This window comes from Panthera tigris, chromosome B2 (genome assembly GCF_018350195.1).
Source record: "Panthera tigris isolate Pti1 chromosome B2, P.tigris_Pti1_mat1.1, whole genome shotgun sequence".
NCBI classification, from domain to species: Eukaryota; Metazoa; Chordata; class Mammalia; order Carnivora; family Felidae; genus Panthera; species Panthera tigris.
Window position 1 is genome coordinate 123884167 of NC_056664.1, and position 16309 is coordinate 123900475.

At 44.2% G+C, this 16309-nt stretch overlaps 1 protein-coding gene across 3 annotated transcripts in view; it reads left to right on the plus strand.

Annotated features, from left to right (window-relative positions):
- The window catches only part of ARFGEF3 (ARFGEF family member 3), a 179714-nt gene that overhangs the window by 149273 nt on the left and 14132 nt on the right, over positions 1-16309 (plus strand). For all 3 annotated transcript variants that reach the window (XR_006217888.1, XM_042987213.1, XM_042987212.1), the window contains 7 exons: positions 3113-3216; positions 4852-4996; positions 10123-10251; positions 12150-12326; positions 14204-14318; positions 15186-15288; positions 15527-15658. Coding sequence is in view for 2 of the 3 variants with exons in the window: in XM_042987213.1 (XP_042843147.1) it covers positions 3113-3216; positions 4852-4996; positions 10123-10251; positions 12150-12326; positions 14204-14318; positions 15186-15288; positions 15527-15658 (905 nt within the window). In the remaining variant the exon portion in view is untranslated. The remainder of the gene's footprint in view (positions 1-3112; positions 3217-4851; positions 4997-10122; positions 10252-12149; positions 12327-14203; positions 14319-15185; positions 15289-15526; positions 15659-16309) is intronic.

The window sequence follows — 16309 nt, forward strand, 5'->3', positions numbered from 1 at the left end:
ACTCTGACTCGGCTACAAATACAAGCTTCCCATAGCCCCTGCCCCTTGGATTTGGTTATTTGTTAGAACAACTCACCGAACTCAGGGGAACTCGTGTACCAGTTTATCATATGATGGATATAATAAAAGATACAGGTGAACAGCCAAAGGAGATACGTATGGCAAGGTCCACAAGGGTCCCAAACACAGGAGCTTCTGTTCTCACGGAGTTGAGGTGTGCTCCCCTCCCAGCATGTAGATGTGCTCACGAACCCAGAAGATCTCGGAACCCCATGCTTTGGGGATTTTTACGGAGGCTTCATCACGTAGGCATGATAGATCTTTAACTCTGTTTAGGAGTTAGGAAGGGGATGTTCTAGTCATGGCTTGATCTTTCTGGTGACCAGTCCACACCCAGGAGCCCACCGGCTGTTGCCTCAATCAGAACAATAGATATTCCTACCATCCAGGAAATTCCAAGGCTGTAGGAGCTCTGTGTCAGGAATTGGAGTCAAAGACCAAATATCAGAACAAAAGATGCTTCTAGTACTCTTGTCGCTTGGGAAGTGACAAAGGTTTTAGGAGCGATGTGCCAGGAACTGGGAGCAGAGACCAGTATATGTGTTTGCTATTATATCACAGTCTTATATTTCATTGAAGAGTCATAATGACTGTTATTCTGTTATTCAGTTAATAAATAGAAAGTGAATAAATAGAAAGATGAATAAAATATGGGAGAGGTTCCTGCCTGTGAGACACTCACAGGCTCTTCTAGGAAACACATATAAATCAATTGTTACAATTCAGTAAGATGAATATTTTCATGAAGGCTAGTAAAAAAAAAAAGACATGTAAGCTGAAATGAATAAGCCGCTGAGACAGATGTTTGGTAGCGGGGGCTAGGTGCAAGCTTCAAAGGGGAAGTGACATTTGAACTTGGTGGGGTAAGCCGTGGGTTTACTTTCCTAAAGACAAAGCACACTGAAGGTACCCACATAAGAGGGATGGTGGGTGATCAGTTGGAAAGAAAGGAAGGGGGCAGTTGCGAAGGGTGCCGCGTGCCAAGTCAAGGAATCCAGAATGTGCGGGGAGGGTTATTAAGTAAAGAGTACTCCAGTCACATGCACGCTTAGACACTAAACTCTGGCAGGCACATCTCCCCATACGTGGGTGCGAGAAGCTGCGGGCAGGCGGACTGTGGAGAGAATGCTCTAGCACATGGCAGAGGTGGGGTCTGTAGGGCTTGTCACCGAATGGGGGCTCGGGGAGGGGGAACCGAGGATGGCTCCCGTTCCCCACGTTTCATACAAAGGCTGGTGCTGCCCAGAGTTAGGACATTCAAAAGGAGAGCAGGTTAGGTGTGGAGGAGAGGAGAAGGTATTGACGTTGGACCTTTGGACCTGTTGAACTTCTGTGAAACTCCACTCGAGGGGAGATGCCTAACAGCGTGTCACAAATGTGAGATTTTCTCTTAAGGAGGGAGTTAAGGGCAGCAAATGGAGATGCAGAATTATCGGGATGCACAAGGAGGATGGTTTTTTCTGTGAATTATAAGGTGGAGTTATTTGTACGGAGCATGGAGCCTCAGGGGTACTCAGGGGCCTCCAGTACAGCCCTGCTGGCTGTGGACGGCCCCGGACTCCAGGGGGCGCCACTTGCATAGACTTTGATGTGTACCGCAGCGGCCTTGGTTAAAACCAACAAAAAAACTTTGGGACGGCTCACTGTGATCAACAGGCTAAGAAACGAACGTATTTTTAATTCCCGCTTGGCTTATTCAACATGAATTTGATCTATGCTGTGTTTTCACGTTTGAAGTGTGCTGATCCAAACCGAGGGTTGGCAAACAATTGGCAAAAAAAAAAAATTATTTTATAAAGTTTATCGGAACACAGCCATGATCATTTGTCTCTAGCTATTTTTGTGCTTGGACAGTAGATTTGAGAAGGTGTTACAAAAACAAGGGAACCTGCAAAGCCTGAAGTATTTCCTGTCTAACCTGTACAGAAAAAGGTGATCCTTGATCTAAAATACAAGTGTTTATCTCTTGTTTTTAAAGGAGAAACATGCCTCTTTGTCTGAATTTTAACTAATGCCTAGTAATTAGGTCTGTTTACCCCCGGGCGAGGGTGCTAGTTGCTACCCTTGTAGACAATGGGAAACAATTACAGTATCAGTGGAACAAAGTTACTAAAACTATGTGAATAGATTCATTGCATGAGAAGAATGATAATCCTCGACTAGTATTTACCTGTAGAAAATCTAGATGCCCTCTACAGATCTGCGAAATCTCTAGATATATACCACCAAAAAAATAAAAAGAAAGAAAAATCATTTCAACTCAATTCAGTCGTCTCAGTCCCCAAGCCCCAGATGTTTAGATCATCCCAGAGCCTTTATTTATCATCACTATTTAGTGCTGAGCACTGGTAGCCGATGGGTTCTTTTCCAAACAGAGAGAGGCCTGGCGCTTCATTCCAGCCCAACATGTGGCTTGTCGCCAGGATTCTCCTTAATCATCAAGCTTCAGAGTCATACTGACAGCAGCAGGGGCACAGTGAAGTGAGTTACAGGCTGTCCAGGTACAAAACAACAGCGTCCAGCCACCGTGGGTACTGTGGTAGAACCCAGAAAAAGTGTCCATTGCTTACTGCAAAGGAGACTCACAAAATGGAATGTTCCCAACAAAATAAGATGCACGCTGTGATCCCAACTGTGTTTAAGATGCACACGTGCAGGGGCGTCTGGCTGGCTCAGTCGGTTAAGCGTCCGACTTTGGCTCAGGTCACGATCTCGCGGTCCGTGAGTTCGAGCCCCGCTTCAGGCTCTGGGCTGATGGCTCAGAGCCTGGAGCCTGCTTCCAATTCTGTGTCTCCCTCTCTCTCTGCCCCTCCCCCATTCATGCTCTGTCTCTCTCTGTCTCAAAAATAAATAAACGTTAAAAAAAAAATTAAAAAAAAAAAAAGATGCACACGTGCAGAGGGGAGAAAGGACTGTCTCCGGGGTTGCAGAGCTTGGGGTAACTTTTTCTTCTTATTTCAGTAGACATTTATTGAGCCAAGGCCGTGTGGCTCAACAGGTCTCCTGTTGAAGGAGGAAGGCGAGAGTAATTTTGTCGATCTCTGTCCGCCAGGGGAAGTGGACTGTAAAGAAATAGGAGACTGTGTCCCGGGACCGGGAGCCACGTCCCCGGACCTGTGCCTGCCTGCCCTGGATTACCTCCGGCGCTGCTCTCAGGTACCGGGGGCGGTGCTTGCACGCAGCTCTAGTATAAATTTTTGTCCCCACCCCTTCCAGGAAGGAAAGGAAGAAAGTAATGGAAATATACTAGAACGCACAACTGAACTGCAATCTCTCAAACTTCTCATTTACACTCAGACGCAGGAACCATCCTAATCTCTATGTTTGAGTCAGGCTGTAAGGAAGGGAGTCATGAGGTCTCGGGAAGTCCTCATGATAGGACCAGAACGTGGACGGTGGGGATGCGGCCAGTGGAGACAGAAACAAAAGAGGGATGCAGTCGGCCAAGATCTAGTGAAGAAATCCCATGCAACAGCGCTCATCCAAGTCAACAGCGACCTTCATTGTGCAAAATCCAGTCACTGCCAATATCTGCGTCCAACGCCGCCGGACCAGAGGATGGTCCCTCCTGAAGCCCTTTCTTGCCCCGCCCCCCCCCCCGCCCCCCCAGGCTTCAGTGAAACCCTGTCTCAGTAGTTGTAGTCCTGTCTTTGCGGGTTCTGTCCCCGGGCCTCTTCTGGACTGTGGAACCTCTCCCATGGTGATAGCAGGTATAGCATGAAGCCCCAGGACTTTAGAAAGGATACCCAGCCCCCGCCTCTTCCCCCAGCTGCCTCCACCAGGCCCCACTCACAACAGAACCACAGCCACCTTTTCACCCTCAGATCGTTCCTTCTCGCTCTGGGCTCCAACCACACGGACTTTTTGCTCCTCAGATACACGGTGCCTTACCGCTCAGGGCTATTGCCCTCTCCTCTGCCTAGAATTTCCCCTCCCTGGATCTCTGTGGGATGCTGCTTCTCTTGATCTCATCAGGAACATCACCTCCTCAGAGAGACCAGAGCTATGAACCAACTCCCTGCCAACATTCCCACATACCCCGGTCATTCTAGTATCACCTAATTGTTTCTATAGCCTTTATGTCCGAAATTATTATTGTAAGACCCCCCCCCCCACCCCAGGACAGGAATTTTTTCTGTCTCCCTCACATCTGTTTTCCTGGCTTCTGGAACAGGACAGGCCCAGCAGGCACAATTCTAATTCCTGAGGCTCCAGGGGAGTTTGGCCCAGGAATGCGGATTCCTGGGCGACAGGCTCCACAGCAGTGAGAGGGGAATGTGGAACCCAGGGCAGTCTGTCAGTTCTGCTTCCTCTCCCTTCATCTCTCCCACCTGGCCCACACAATCCTTCGTTCCCCCACTTACTGTTGGCCTCAGTGCCTTGGTGTCGACTGAAGGGAAGGGGAAATCAAAGTCTAGTATCCCATTTACCTATAGACTCTCTCCTCAGCGATCCCCATAGAATACTCCCCCCATAGGCAAAAACTCTTGACCTGTTTTGTGGTTCCCTGGGAAGGTTTACAAAAGCCTATAAGATTCATAGGCAATTGAGATGCTGAGCAAGTATCCCTAGAGTCTTTTTCTCCACCTTTTGGTTTGTACTGAATGCCGTCTCACCCCCTCCATGGGAGAGATGCCTCCAAATCCCAACCAACCTTAGAACCTTCATACGTTGAGAGCTTTTCTGGTTTTCCCTAACATGAATATGGCTGGTGTATAATTTTATTCTTCATTAACACCCAGAGTGCAGCTTTTTCCAATATATAATTGCATTTGATATTTCATTCTTTAGTTACTGGCCAAAATCTACAAAATGCCGTTGAAGCCAATATTCCTTAGCGGGCGACTCGCTAGCTTGCCTCGAAGACTTCAGGAGCAGTCGGCGAGCAGTGAGGATGGCATTGAGTCAGTCCTGTCTGATTTTGATGACGACACTGGTAAGTTAGTTGTCTGGACCGAAATACTTTCATATTCCCAGAAGCTTAAGTCATGAGTTCAGTAACTTACAGATCATAAGAATGATCATCCATTTCTGTTGCTATTGTTTTTAATTCTAATAGAACATGGCTACCTAAAGTTTCCATGGACTCTTTAAAAACATCATTTGAGGGGCGCCTGGGTGGCTCAGTTGGTTAAGCGTCCGACTTCGGCTCAGGTCACGATCTCGCGGTCCGTGAGTTCGAGCCCCGCGTCGGGCTCTGGGCTGATGGCTCGGAGCCTGCTTCCGATTCTGTGTCTCCCTCTCTCTCTGCCCCTCCCCCGTTCATGCTCTGTCTCTCTCTGTCTCAAAAATAAATAAACATTAAAAAAAAAAAAACATCATTTGATGTCTTGTCTCCAAACCCATCCTTTTTAGTTTCCATCGAAACTCAGTGTGAACAGAGTGCAGCTTCCGCTAAATATAGTTTCTAACTCTGAATTCTCTATAATTTAGTAAATTGGGATGTGGTTGCATTGGTACTTAAATTGGCTGGTAATTGTCTTTAATACCTTCTAGGAAACACAATCATTATATAATTACTTCCTGCAGGACTCTTTGGTTAGAGACTGGGGAAATTAAGCCACTACTGAAGAGAGAATCTATTTGTGGCTGGTGGAACTGAAGGCTCATTAAAAGAATAATTTCAAAGAATGTGTTTCAAATTAGTTCCCATGTAATTTCCCGAGGATTGGAGTTCGGTCTAGTAACTTGGGGACATTTTCAGATGGGTTAACTCATGCTCACACTTGTCTTCTGAGTCCGTCGACCCTGCCCTGTTCTAGATCTAGAAATAGAAATTATGTCCTTAAAGGAGTCTATTATGCATCACAGGTTGTTTCAAACCCTTGCAGAAGGACTTTCGGGGGGAGGTTTTTTACATTTGCTTTTTTATTTGTTTTTCATTTTTGTTTTCTTTTTCTATTATAAATCCACTTATGAGAGCAGTGAGAGGATTGACAGTCTTCCATAGGGATTATAGACACTAAAACCTCACTAGTTTAGAATAGGTGTAAGGAAGAACCATAGGAAAGAATAATGGAGAGGACAGTGAAAATAGTGGAAATAGGCTGGGTGTTGCCTAATAGAGGTTTCATACTTAGCCTCTTAAACCTCCAGTCCAGACCATTATAAACAGAAACTAACATTGTTTATCTATAATATAGTCTTTAAAACAGTTGTACATGGTTTGTGTAGGGTCGCTGTCAGGAATCCCCTTTCCATTTGTGCAAACCATTAATCCATTGTTTTTCCTAGGCAGCCCATCTTTGTATGGATAAGTTACCGCCAACCACCTCTCTAAAGTTTTCCACGTTATCAATTCATTAGGCCTTTAAACTACATATAGCTATGTAGCTATAGCTAAATATAGCTAGACCAGAGAAAAGAAAGGCAAAGGCTTTAAGTTAGTCTTAAAAATTAATGCATTCTTAGATGCTATTCCTTTGGTTTCCAAGAGCCAATAATTTCTTTTCTTTTTTTTTTTTTTTTTTTTTTTTTTGCCTATGGAGATTTCAGACATGGCTAAAACTAGACAGAATGGTATAATGAACCTTCATCTACCCATCATCCAGCTTCATCTACTGTATATTTACACACACACGCACACACACACACACACACACCCCCTCCCTCTGTTCCCTCCGCTTCCTCTGTCTTAGATCAAATCATTATAGCATTTCATCTGAAAATGTTTCAGTATGTGTTCTTCACAGATAACAAACATAACCATTAATTCCATGACCACACCTAAAAATAATAATTCTTGAACATCAAATATCCATTCAGTGTTACCATTTCCTATTTTCTTATGTCAGTTACTTTTCAGGATTCACATAAGATCCACACTACATGTTTGGCTGATAGGTCTATTAAATCCCTTTCAATCTCTAGATTTTCCTCTTCAGCTCTTTTTCACTCCTTTGCAATTCATTTGTTAAAGAGGTATGGTCCAGTGTCCCATGGAGTTTTCCATGTGGACTTTATTGGTTATACCCCTTCTAGTGGTGCATAACATGTGATTCTGTCCTCTAAACTTCCTGCAAGTTAGCTTGTTCACACCTGCTTACATTTTGAGGTTCATAAGCATTTGTCACCTGATTTTATTTATTGGCCGTGGGTTTGGTTTTGCTTCCTATTAATAGGCATATTCAAAACTTTGGAAGTAATTTTTTCAATGGGAATTTTTAAAAGTTTATTTATTATGAGAGAGCGTGTAAGCATGAGCAGGGGAGGGGCAGAGAGAGAGAGAGGGAGAGAGAGAATCACAAGCCCGACAAAGGGCTCAATCCCACAAACTGTGAGATCATGACCTGAGCCAAAATCAAGAGTCAGATTCTCAACTGACCGAGTCACCCAGATGCGCCAATTTAATGGGCATATTTAAATTTTTTTTTTTTAACATTTATTTTATTTTTGAGACAGAGAGAGACAGAGCATGAACGGGGGAGGGTCAGAGAGAGGGAGACACAGAATCCGAAACAGGCTCCAGGCTCCGGGCTGTCAGCACAGAGCCCGACGCGGGGCTCGAACTCACGGACCGTGAGATCATGACCTGAGCCGAAGTCGGCTGCTTAACCGACTGAGCCACCCAGGCGCCCCTTAATGGGCATATTTAAAAGCTACCATCTTCTGATACAGTCACATTTCACAGGAAAATTAGAAGTATTAAAAATAAAATGGAGAGTGGGCTTTTTTTGTATTCTATTTTAGGTCCTTTTGGATTAAGCTAGAGAAACTGAGTCCTTTCTCTGTATCAGTTATCTGATCTGCAGGTTGACGTATTTCCAAAGGCAGTGGTGAACTGGAGTGTTGGCTCAGGTAGTGCTTATGTAAATGGCAAAACTAAAATTATTTACATCTAATAAAAAGAATCTCATGCTTTTTCCCTTGCCTAGTAGTGCGCAACACTAAAAATATCTTATTTTAAAAATGAAACTTCAGGGGCTCCTGGGTGGCACAGTCCCTTAAGCCTCTGACTTTGGATTTCAACTCAGGTCATGATCTCCGGGTTTGTGAGACTGAGCCCTGCGTCGGGCTCTAAGCTGACAGCAAAGAGCCTGCTTGGGACGCTCTGTCTCCCTCTTTCTCTGCCCCTCCCCCACTCTCTTGTGCATGCACATGTTCTTTCTCCAAATAAATAAACATTTTTTAAAAATAAAAAAATAAAAATGAAATCTGAAGAGGAGCAAGAAGAGTTGTGTACTGAGAAGTGTGCTGCCTGGGCTTACGATTCTGTTGATGCCGTGAGCACCGTTCCCTGCCTGTGAGCGATACAGGCAGTGATTTGCGTGGACGCAGGACGAGAGAGTGCGAGCAGCACCAAGTGCAATGTGGACCCGTAAATTCAAAATGATGTATAGATTGCAAAAAAAAAGAAAAAAAAAAGGAGACACTGGGGCTGAATGAGAGAAAAGCAAAGAAAATAGACTAGCACACATACGCAACAAAAGAAAAACACGGATGGCTCAGACTTCACCAAAATTGAAGACTTTTGTGCATCAAAGGACATGATCCAGAAAGTGAAAGGACAGTCGAAAGAATAGAACATATTTGTAAGTCCTATTTCTGATAAGGTTTTAATATCGAGACTCTATAAAGAATTCCTACAACCCAACAAGACAACACAAGTTAAAAATGGGCAAAGGACACGAATTTCTCAAACTATGTAACAAATGGCCGATCAGCGCATGAAAAGATGCTCAACGTCATTCGTCATTAGGGAAATCTAAATCAAAACCACAGTGAAGTACAAGTTCACACCCACTAGAACGGCTACAGTTAAAAGATAAAATAAGCATTGGCAGGGACATAGAAAAATTGGAACCTTCACGGGAGTGTAAAATGCTGTGGCCTTTATGGAAAACAGTTTGGTACTTCTTCAAAAAGCCAAACAGAATGACCAGGTGATCCAGGAATTTCTCTCCTGGGTCTAGACCCTAAGGAATTGAGAGACTGAAACAGATGCTTACACTCCCGTGCTCACTGAAGCCTTATTCACCATAGCCAAAGGTGGAAACCACACCTTGTCTCTCGACAGATAGACAAACAAAACATGACACAACACACAGGACAACGTGGACGGACCCTGAACACATTATGCTAAGTGAGATAAGCCAGACACAGAAACAAATACTGTGTGATTCCGCTTATGTGAAATATCCAGAATAGGCACATTCATACAGACAGAAAGTAGAGTAGGCTTTTCAGTCTACCGTTTCTCAATTGCTTAGGGTGTAGACCCAGGAGAGAAATTTCTGGGTCATCTGATCCTTCTGTTTAGCCGTTTGAAGAAGTACCAAACCGTTTTTCCATAAAGGCCACACCAGAGGCTAGAGTGAGGGGAGAATGGAAAGTTACCGTGTGATGGGTGTAGGTTTCCTGAGATGATGAAAAAGTTTTGGAAATAGGCAGTGGAGACGGTTGCACAAAACCGTGCATTTAATTAATACCGCTGAATTGTATGCATAATTATGTATAGGGTTAAGGCGGCAAATTTTTGTTATATATTTGTAATTAAATAATTTTTTTAAAAAAAGATATACTTAGGGGTACCTGGGTGGCTCAGTCGGTTATGTGTCTGACTTCAGCTCAGGTCCATGATTTCAAGCCCCATGTCAAGATCTGTTCTGACAGCTCAGAGCCTGGAGCTTGCTTCAGACCTTGTGTCTCCCCCTCTCTCTCTCTGCCCCTCTCCCACTCATGCTCTGTCTCTCTGTCTCTCTCAAAAAGAAATAAGCATTAAAAACAAATTTTTTTAAAGATGTACTTGGGTGATACAAAAGGATATTTTAGTGTTTTGGTACTCTCAGCTCCCAAGAAACCTGACAGTTGTTTCAATATAGTAGAATTTACCATATCACCTTCTTCCTGTAGGGGAATAAGAAGAAATTTGGCGGGTTTCTGCCCTTTGACTTTGTTAGAACGTGTAAATCATAATCTGTCCTTGCTTGTGGACACTGCGGGCTACCCCACCGGGCAATGCCTCACATCCGTACGGCACATTGCTAAACTAACAGTGTTTAGTTTGGTCTTATGATGATTCTGTATTATGGATTTCACAGAGATCTGCTTTCTGGTTTCCAGGGCTGATAGAAGTCTGGATCATCCTGCTGGAGCAGCTAACAGCAGCTGTGTCCAACTGTCCACGTCAGCATCAGCCACCAACCCTGGATTTACTCTTTGAGCTGTTGAGAGATGTTACCAAAACGCCTGGTAAGAATTTCTACGTCTGTCTTTTGGGGGGAGTTCTTATGCATGTAACTTTTTTTAGGAGGGTATTTCTGTGGGTCTGCTTGTTTCACAGCTATATCCCTGGACTCGGTGCAGAGCTCCATGCAAAATAGATGCTCAGTAAATACTTGTTGAATGGCTATGATGCAGTGATGTTTAAGATATGTCCTGTTATTATTTCCATGTCTTCCCAGAAGTGCCTTTATAAATAATGTGTGCTATCCAGTTAGTTGGATATGTTGGATTCCCACAATAATCAGGCCAAGGGTATTGGCTTTGCTCTTTTCCAGGATTACAGTCTTCCTCTTTGACTGGATCTTACATGCTCTTGGCCCAGAGCTGTCAGTGGGACTCATTGGGTCTCCAGTGACATAAACAAACCATGATATATACAAATACATATACATATATACACACATATACATACGTATAGATGCAATATTAAGACTGCAAGATCTTTTTATTTTTATTTTAGAGATAGCACATGAGCAGGGGAAAGAAAGGGGCAGAGAAAGAAAGAAAGAATCTTAAGCAGACTCCATGCTCAGTGCAGAGGCCAAGGCAGGGCTCAATCCCACGACCCTGGGATCGTGACCTGAGCCAAAATCAAGAGTTGGCGTTCAAGTAACTGAGCCACCCAGGTGCCCCAAGACAGCAAGATCTTAAATGTATAAAGGTCATAGGTGATTAGATTTAGAAAAAGACATTTAGTGGTCACCTGGTACCTTAGTAATACAGGAAAAGAATGGCCCTGAGGGCATTTATTTCTTCTTTTGAATTAATCAAATTTAGCATGTACGCTTAGACATGCAAATTTTCCCAAGATCCAAGAAACTAGAAATTTTGGTTTTCACAAACAGAATCAGAACCACAAATGAACCCACTAGTTAATTCCTTAGTAGTAAGAGGAGTTTCATATTTATCATAAACTGATGAAGACTTGATAATCATATATACATTTTGTCTCGCTATTAATTTTGACAATGATGCTTGGTGAAATATATTGAATAGCAAAAAAATTATGAACACCCTACATGTGTTAAGTGAATTCTAGTAAGAGCATATAAATATTCTGCAGACATTAAAATGAGTGTGAATATTTAAAATCTATATACTACGGAGTACAATCTCAAATTTATGAAATGTTATGCATTTATAAATATACATGTACATTCAAAAAGACTAGAAGCCAAACATCAAAATGTGATTATCTCTGTGGGTGAGGTTTTTTTCTTCTTTGTATTCCCATGTGTTTTCTGTTTATTAGGAAAAGGGGAAAAAATAGGATGCCTTACTTTTGTAATCAGACTTTAAAAATCCATCACTTTCACAAGGATTTTCATTATAGCATTGTCTATAAAGCAAAAAATTAGGAACACCTTAAATGTCCATCAGTAAGGGACCGGATAAATAACTGCTGTGTATACACATACCATGGAATGTGGCAGTCAAAATGAGGAATACCTAAATTTGCTAACAACGAATGGTCTCTAACACATGTTAATGTGCTTCTCAGTGTTTCATGTAGACATATGTACTTACACTTTAGAGGGTATTTTCTTATAAACCTACAGATACATACACACATATCTGGGGACTGGAGTCAATCAGGTGATCCTTTATAGCTTTATTGGTGTTTGAATTTTTTTATGAATTTATTCATGTGTCACTTCCATAAGTAAAATCATCAGAAACAAAGAAAAATGCCACCGAAGACCATATATTCCCCAATCAGGAGGAAGTTCTTTTTCCTTGCAGCTTCTCAGAGGGTAGGGGATGCCCGGGAAAGAGACGGGCAATGCCAAGCGATGGCAGGAGCTTCCCTTGCGCTACAGGAGAGCTCTGCGTTCCCAGTTCTCATGCTGACTTTTCTCTTCCAGGACCCGGGTTTGGGATCTATGCGGTGGTTCACCTTCTCCTCCCTGTGATGTCCCTTTGGCTCCGTCGTAGCCATAAAGACCATTCGTACTGGGATGTGGCTTCTGCTAATTTCAAGCATGCCATTGGCCTGTCCTGTGAGCTGGTGGTGGAACACATTCAAAGCTTTATACACTCAGGTATCTATGGTGCCACAGCAGTCCATGCTGAGGATTTCTTTTCGTGGCAAGCGTCACCATTTAAATGTACTTATAAATACCAGGGTATGATTTTTTCTAATTTTTTTAATGTTTATTCATTTACTGAGAGAGAGAGAGAGAGAGAGAGAGAGAGACAGTGCAAGCAAGGGCGGGGCAAAGGGAGAGGGGGACACAGAATCCGAAGCAGGCTTCAGGCTCTGAGATGTCAGCACGGAGCCCGATGTGGGGCTCGAACTCACGAACCGCGAGATCATGACCTGAGTCGCAGTTGCTTAACCAACTGAACCACCCAGGTGCCCCCCCCCCCCCCAGTGTATGATTTTTGTCCAGAAATGACGAAAATAGAATTATGTGGTCAGGGCCAACCTTCTCGTAGTAGATGATGAAAATGAAAATTGATACTTGCAGTACATATGTGACTAAAAATAAAATTCCATCTAGTATGTGTATGCATGAGGAGAGGGGAGGCAAGTTCAAGTATATAATGAATACATTAAAAAAGTGACGGGTGTATATCTTCCTGCTTCATCTGGGGAGGCTAAATGGAGGAGATAAGATTGTAGAACCGGCCTAAATTATAGGCAAGAAGTTGTTTAAGAGGGTAGGGGGTAAAGTGTCTTCATATCTCTGGCACTTTGAAAAAGATCTCAAAGTATGTGGTAGATAATATATTGAAGCAGGAACTAGAGGCAAGGGAAATAGGTCAGCTGTGGTACCAGTGGAGCATCATTTGTGAAATCTACATTCTTGCTCATGGTTCTTCATAGGAAGAGTTGGGAGTTTGAGAACAGAAGAAAAATCGCCGTTAACTCTAGAAGTTTTCATTCTGTATGCCGGGGCGCCTAAGTGGCTCAGTCGGTTAAGCGTCCAACTCTTGATCTCAGCTCAGGTCACGATCTCAAGGTCCATGAGATCGAGCCCCGCATCCAGCTCTGCACTGACAGTATGGAACCTGCTCAGGATTCTCTCTCTCCTGCTCTCCCAGCCCCTCCCCACCTCAAAATAAGCATTAAAAAATAATAATTCTACAGTCCTTTCTCTTTTCGTTATAAAGGGAGAGGTGAGGTAAGAGACTCCCTTGTTAGAGACATTAGAAAATCTGCTGAGACAGTCACCCCAAGGGAGAGTCTAAAAGCAAAGATAAGAAGTGGGTAGCTGCACTAAGTTGAAGGACAATTTGCCCCACAAAAAAGAACGTCAATCGCAAAAGAAAACCAGTGGATTTTTCCACGTGTAAGCGATAACTGTCCCTAGGGGTAGATGTTCTCATCTAGATCATTGTTTTTGCACGGCCCAGAACCTTTGATGATCCTACTGAAAATGGAATCTGTGGCATCACAAGGACTCTGAGGGAAAAGAATACAGATGTATTCCCTTGAATTGGACAAATAGAATGACTTGGGGAAGTCTCACTTTTGGTCTGGGGATAGTGTGCCAGACTGAGAAGTTCAAGAAGTGGTAAGACAAGAGAGGTCTTGTTTGCTGAGAGCATTGAATTCAATTTAGTCTATCAGCAATAAGGAATGTATACGTTTCATTTTTCTCTTTTTTGTTTTTTTAAGAATTTAAATTTTTTGCTAGCTACTCTTCAGGCTGTAGATGGTATATTCCGCCTAATAGTAATAAATTAGTAAAGTAGGTGAATTATACGCTTAACTTTGAATGCACACCGACACATGAAAGCAAACCACATATATTTCATCTTGAAATGGATAATACAAGCTAAAATTGAGTTTAAAAAATCCAAGAAAATTACTTTTCTCACAGATGTTTATAGGACTTCCTCCTTTCGCTGCAGATGCCATTTCAACCCCCTCCTTTACTGAGTGAAATCGTGGTCTTACTTTTCCCCATAGACATCAGGTATGAGAGCATGATCAACACGATGCTGAAGGACCTGTTTGAGTTACTGGTGGCGTGTGTGGCCAAGCCCACAGAGACCATCTCCAGGGTGGGCTGCTCCTGTATTAGGTGAGAAAAAGATTCCCTGGCGCTCCACAAAATTAAGAGTTTTTATTATAAAATCCAAGGAAATTAGATTGCTTTCTGTAGGTAAAAATGACTATATAGGTGTGTGTGTGTGTGTGTGTGTATATATTATTAGCATATATAGGTGTGTGTATGTATATACACATACATACATACACACACACCTATATATGCTAATAATTCCTCATTTCGTGTTTAATCAGCAAACATTTATCGTCTTAGGCATTGTACGAGGTATTCTGCTGGGTAAGAAGTCAAGATCCCTACCCTCAAGAGGCTTATAGCCTTTTCTAAAGGACATAACAAAGAGAGACCCATGAAAAATGATAACAGTAAAGACTTATCCTCCATGCCAAGAAGGGACAGAAGGGCCGGGGAGCAGGGTGGTCAGCAAGGGCTTTTCGTATTAATGACACTTGGTCAGATCCCCGAGGTCGGTAAGCTTTTGATCGGTGGGGACTCACAAGCAGAGCATCACAAACATGAGCACGGAGATCAGAGTTACCAGTGACGGGGGCGGGGGCAGAGGAGGGTGGGTTTGGTTGTCCTTTGTAGAGGAGTGGCGGAAAATGGAGCTAGAATGGAAAACCTAGCACAGAATATATACAGTCTTGCACGCAAGCCTAAACATTGCCCTATTTACACTGGGGACCCGTTGACATTTCTAAAGTCAAATGCTTTAGGAACAGTGTTAGGACGATGGAACGTCACAGGCGGAAGCCGGGAGTGATGAGAGGCAGTGAGACCTGCTACGGAAGCTATGGAATAAATCTGTGCACGCGTCTGTAAGTCCTTACACCGTGTGACGGCAAACATACAGATTCAGGATCTCCTTGTCTCCCTGGGCAGGTATGTCCTCGTCACGGCGGGCCCCGTGTTCACCGAGGAGATGTGGAGGCTCGCGTGCTGTGCCCTGCAGGACGCGTTCTCCGCCACGCTCAAGCCGGTGAAGGTAAAGTGCGGGCAGGAGGAGCCCGAGCAGGGTCCAGCCTTCCTTTGCCCCCTCCCCCTGTCAGGTCGGGCATCCGGATTCTGCCCTCCTCCCCTTAGCAGGCTGTCTCACCCGCAATCCTGCAGAGGGGGAGAGAGAAGTTGTCGGATCAGTGCTTCCGTCCCGGACGCAGGGACAGTGTCAGCTCGGGGACGGGGCCTGGACGCACCCAGGGAACGCCTGCTGTGTTTCTCCCTAGGATCTGCTGGGCTGCTTCCACAATGGCACGGAGAGCTTCAGTGGGGAAGGCTGCCAGGTGAGGGTGGCGGCCCCCTCCTCCTCCCCCAGTGCGGAGGCCGAGTACTGGCGCATTCGAGCCATGGCTCAGCAGGTAAGGACGGGGGCTTGTGATCCCAGGGGCTGCTAGATGCTGGGACTAGGGCTTGTGATCCTAGAAGCCTCTTCCTGATGGTCTCACATCACCACACTGCTTTCCACTCCCTTAGGGACGTGCACGTCGTTCCTCTGCGCCTGGTCCGTACCGCCCTTTAAGAGGAATGACTAACCCGGTCAACGGCATTATGATCGTCTGTACCGTCTCTTGCTTGTTGCGTCCTCCAGTGCCCAGATCAGATAGAGTCCTTTTTCTGACGGGCCACTTCCACTTCATACACCACTTGCCTTGCTTGGACTGCTTACATTGTCCGTATTTGCTTAAATATTGATGTTACTGCCAGACTACGAGTGCCTAAGGATGGCACACTTACAAGTTGCGTGATTTGCAGACTCACAGTTCAGTTGACTGTCACTGAGAAGTGAAATTAAAATACACTTACTCATGCGGGGATCCCCATGTACCAATGACTTTTTCTTCTGGCAGACGTCCGAGAACTCACGAAAGTTGGTTGTGAGCTCCCGAGGAGCAGAGAGCACGTTCTGTGTATTCGCCTTGGTGGCCCTAGAGCAGGGCATATAGAAGGCACTTAGTAAATGTCTGCTGACTCGGGGAGTTACTGAATCACAGAAGGCCTTCCAGCATTAG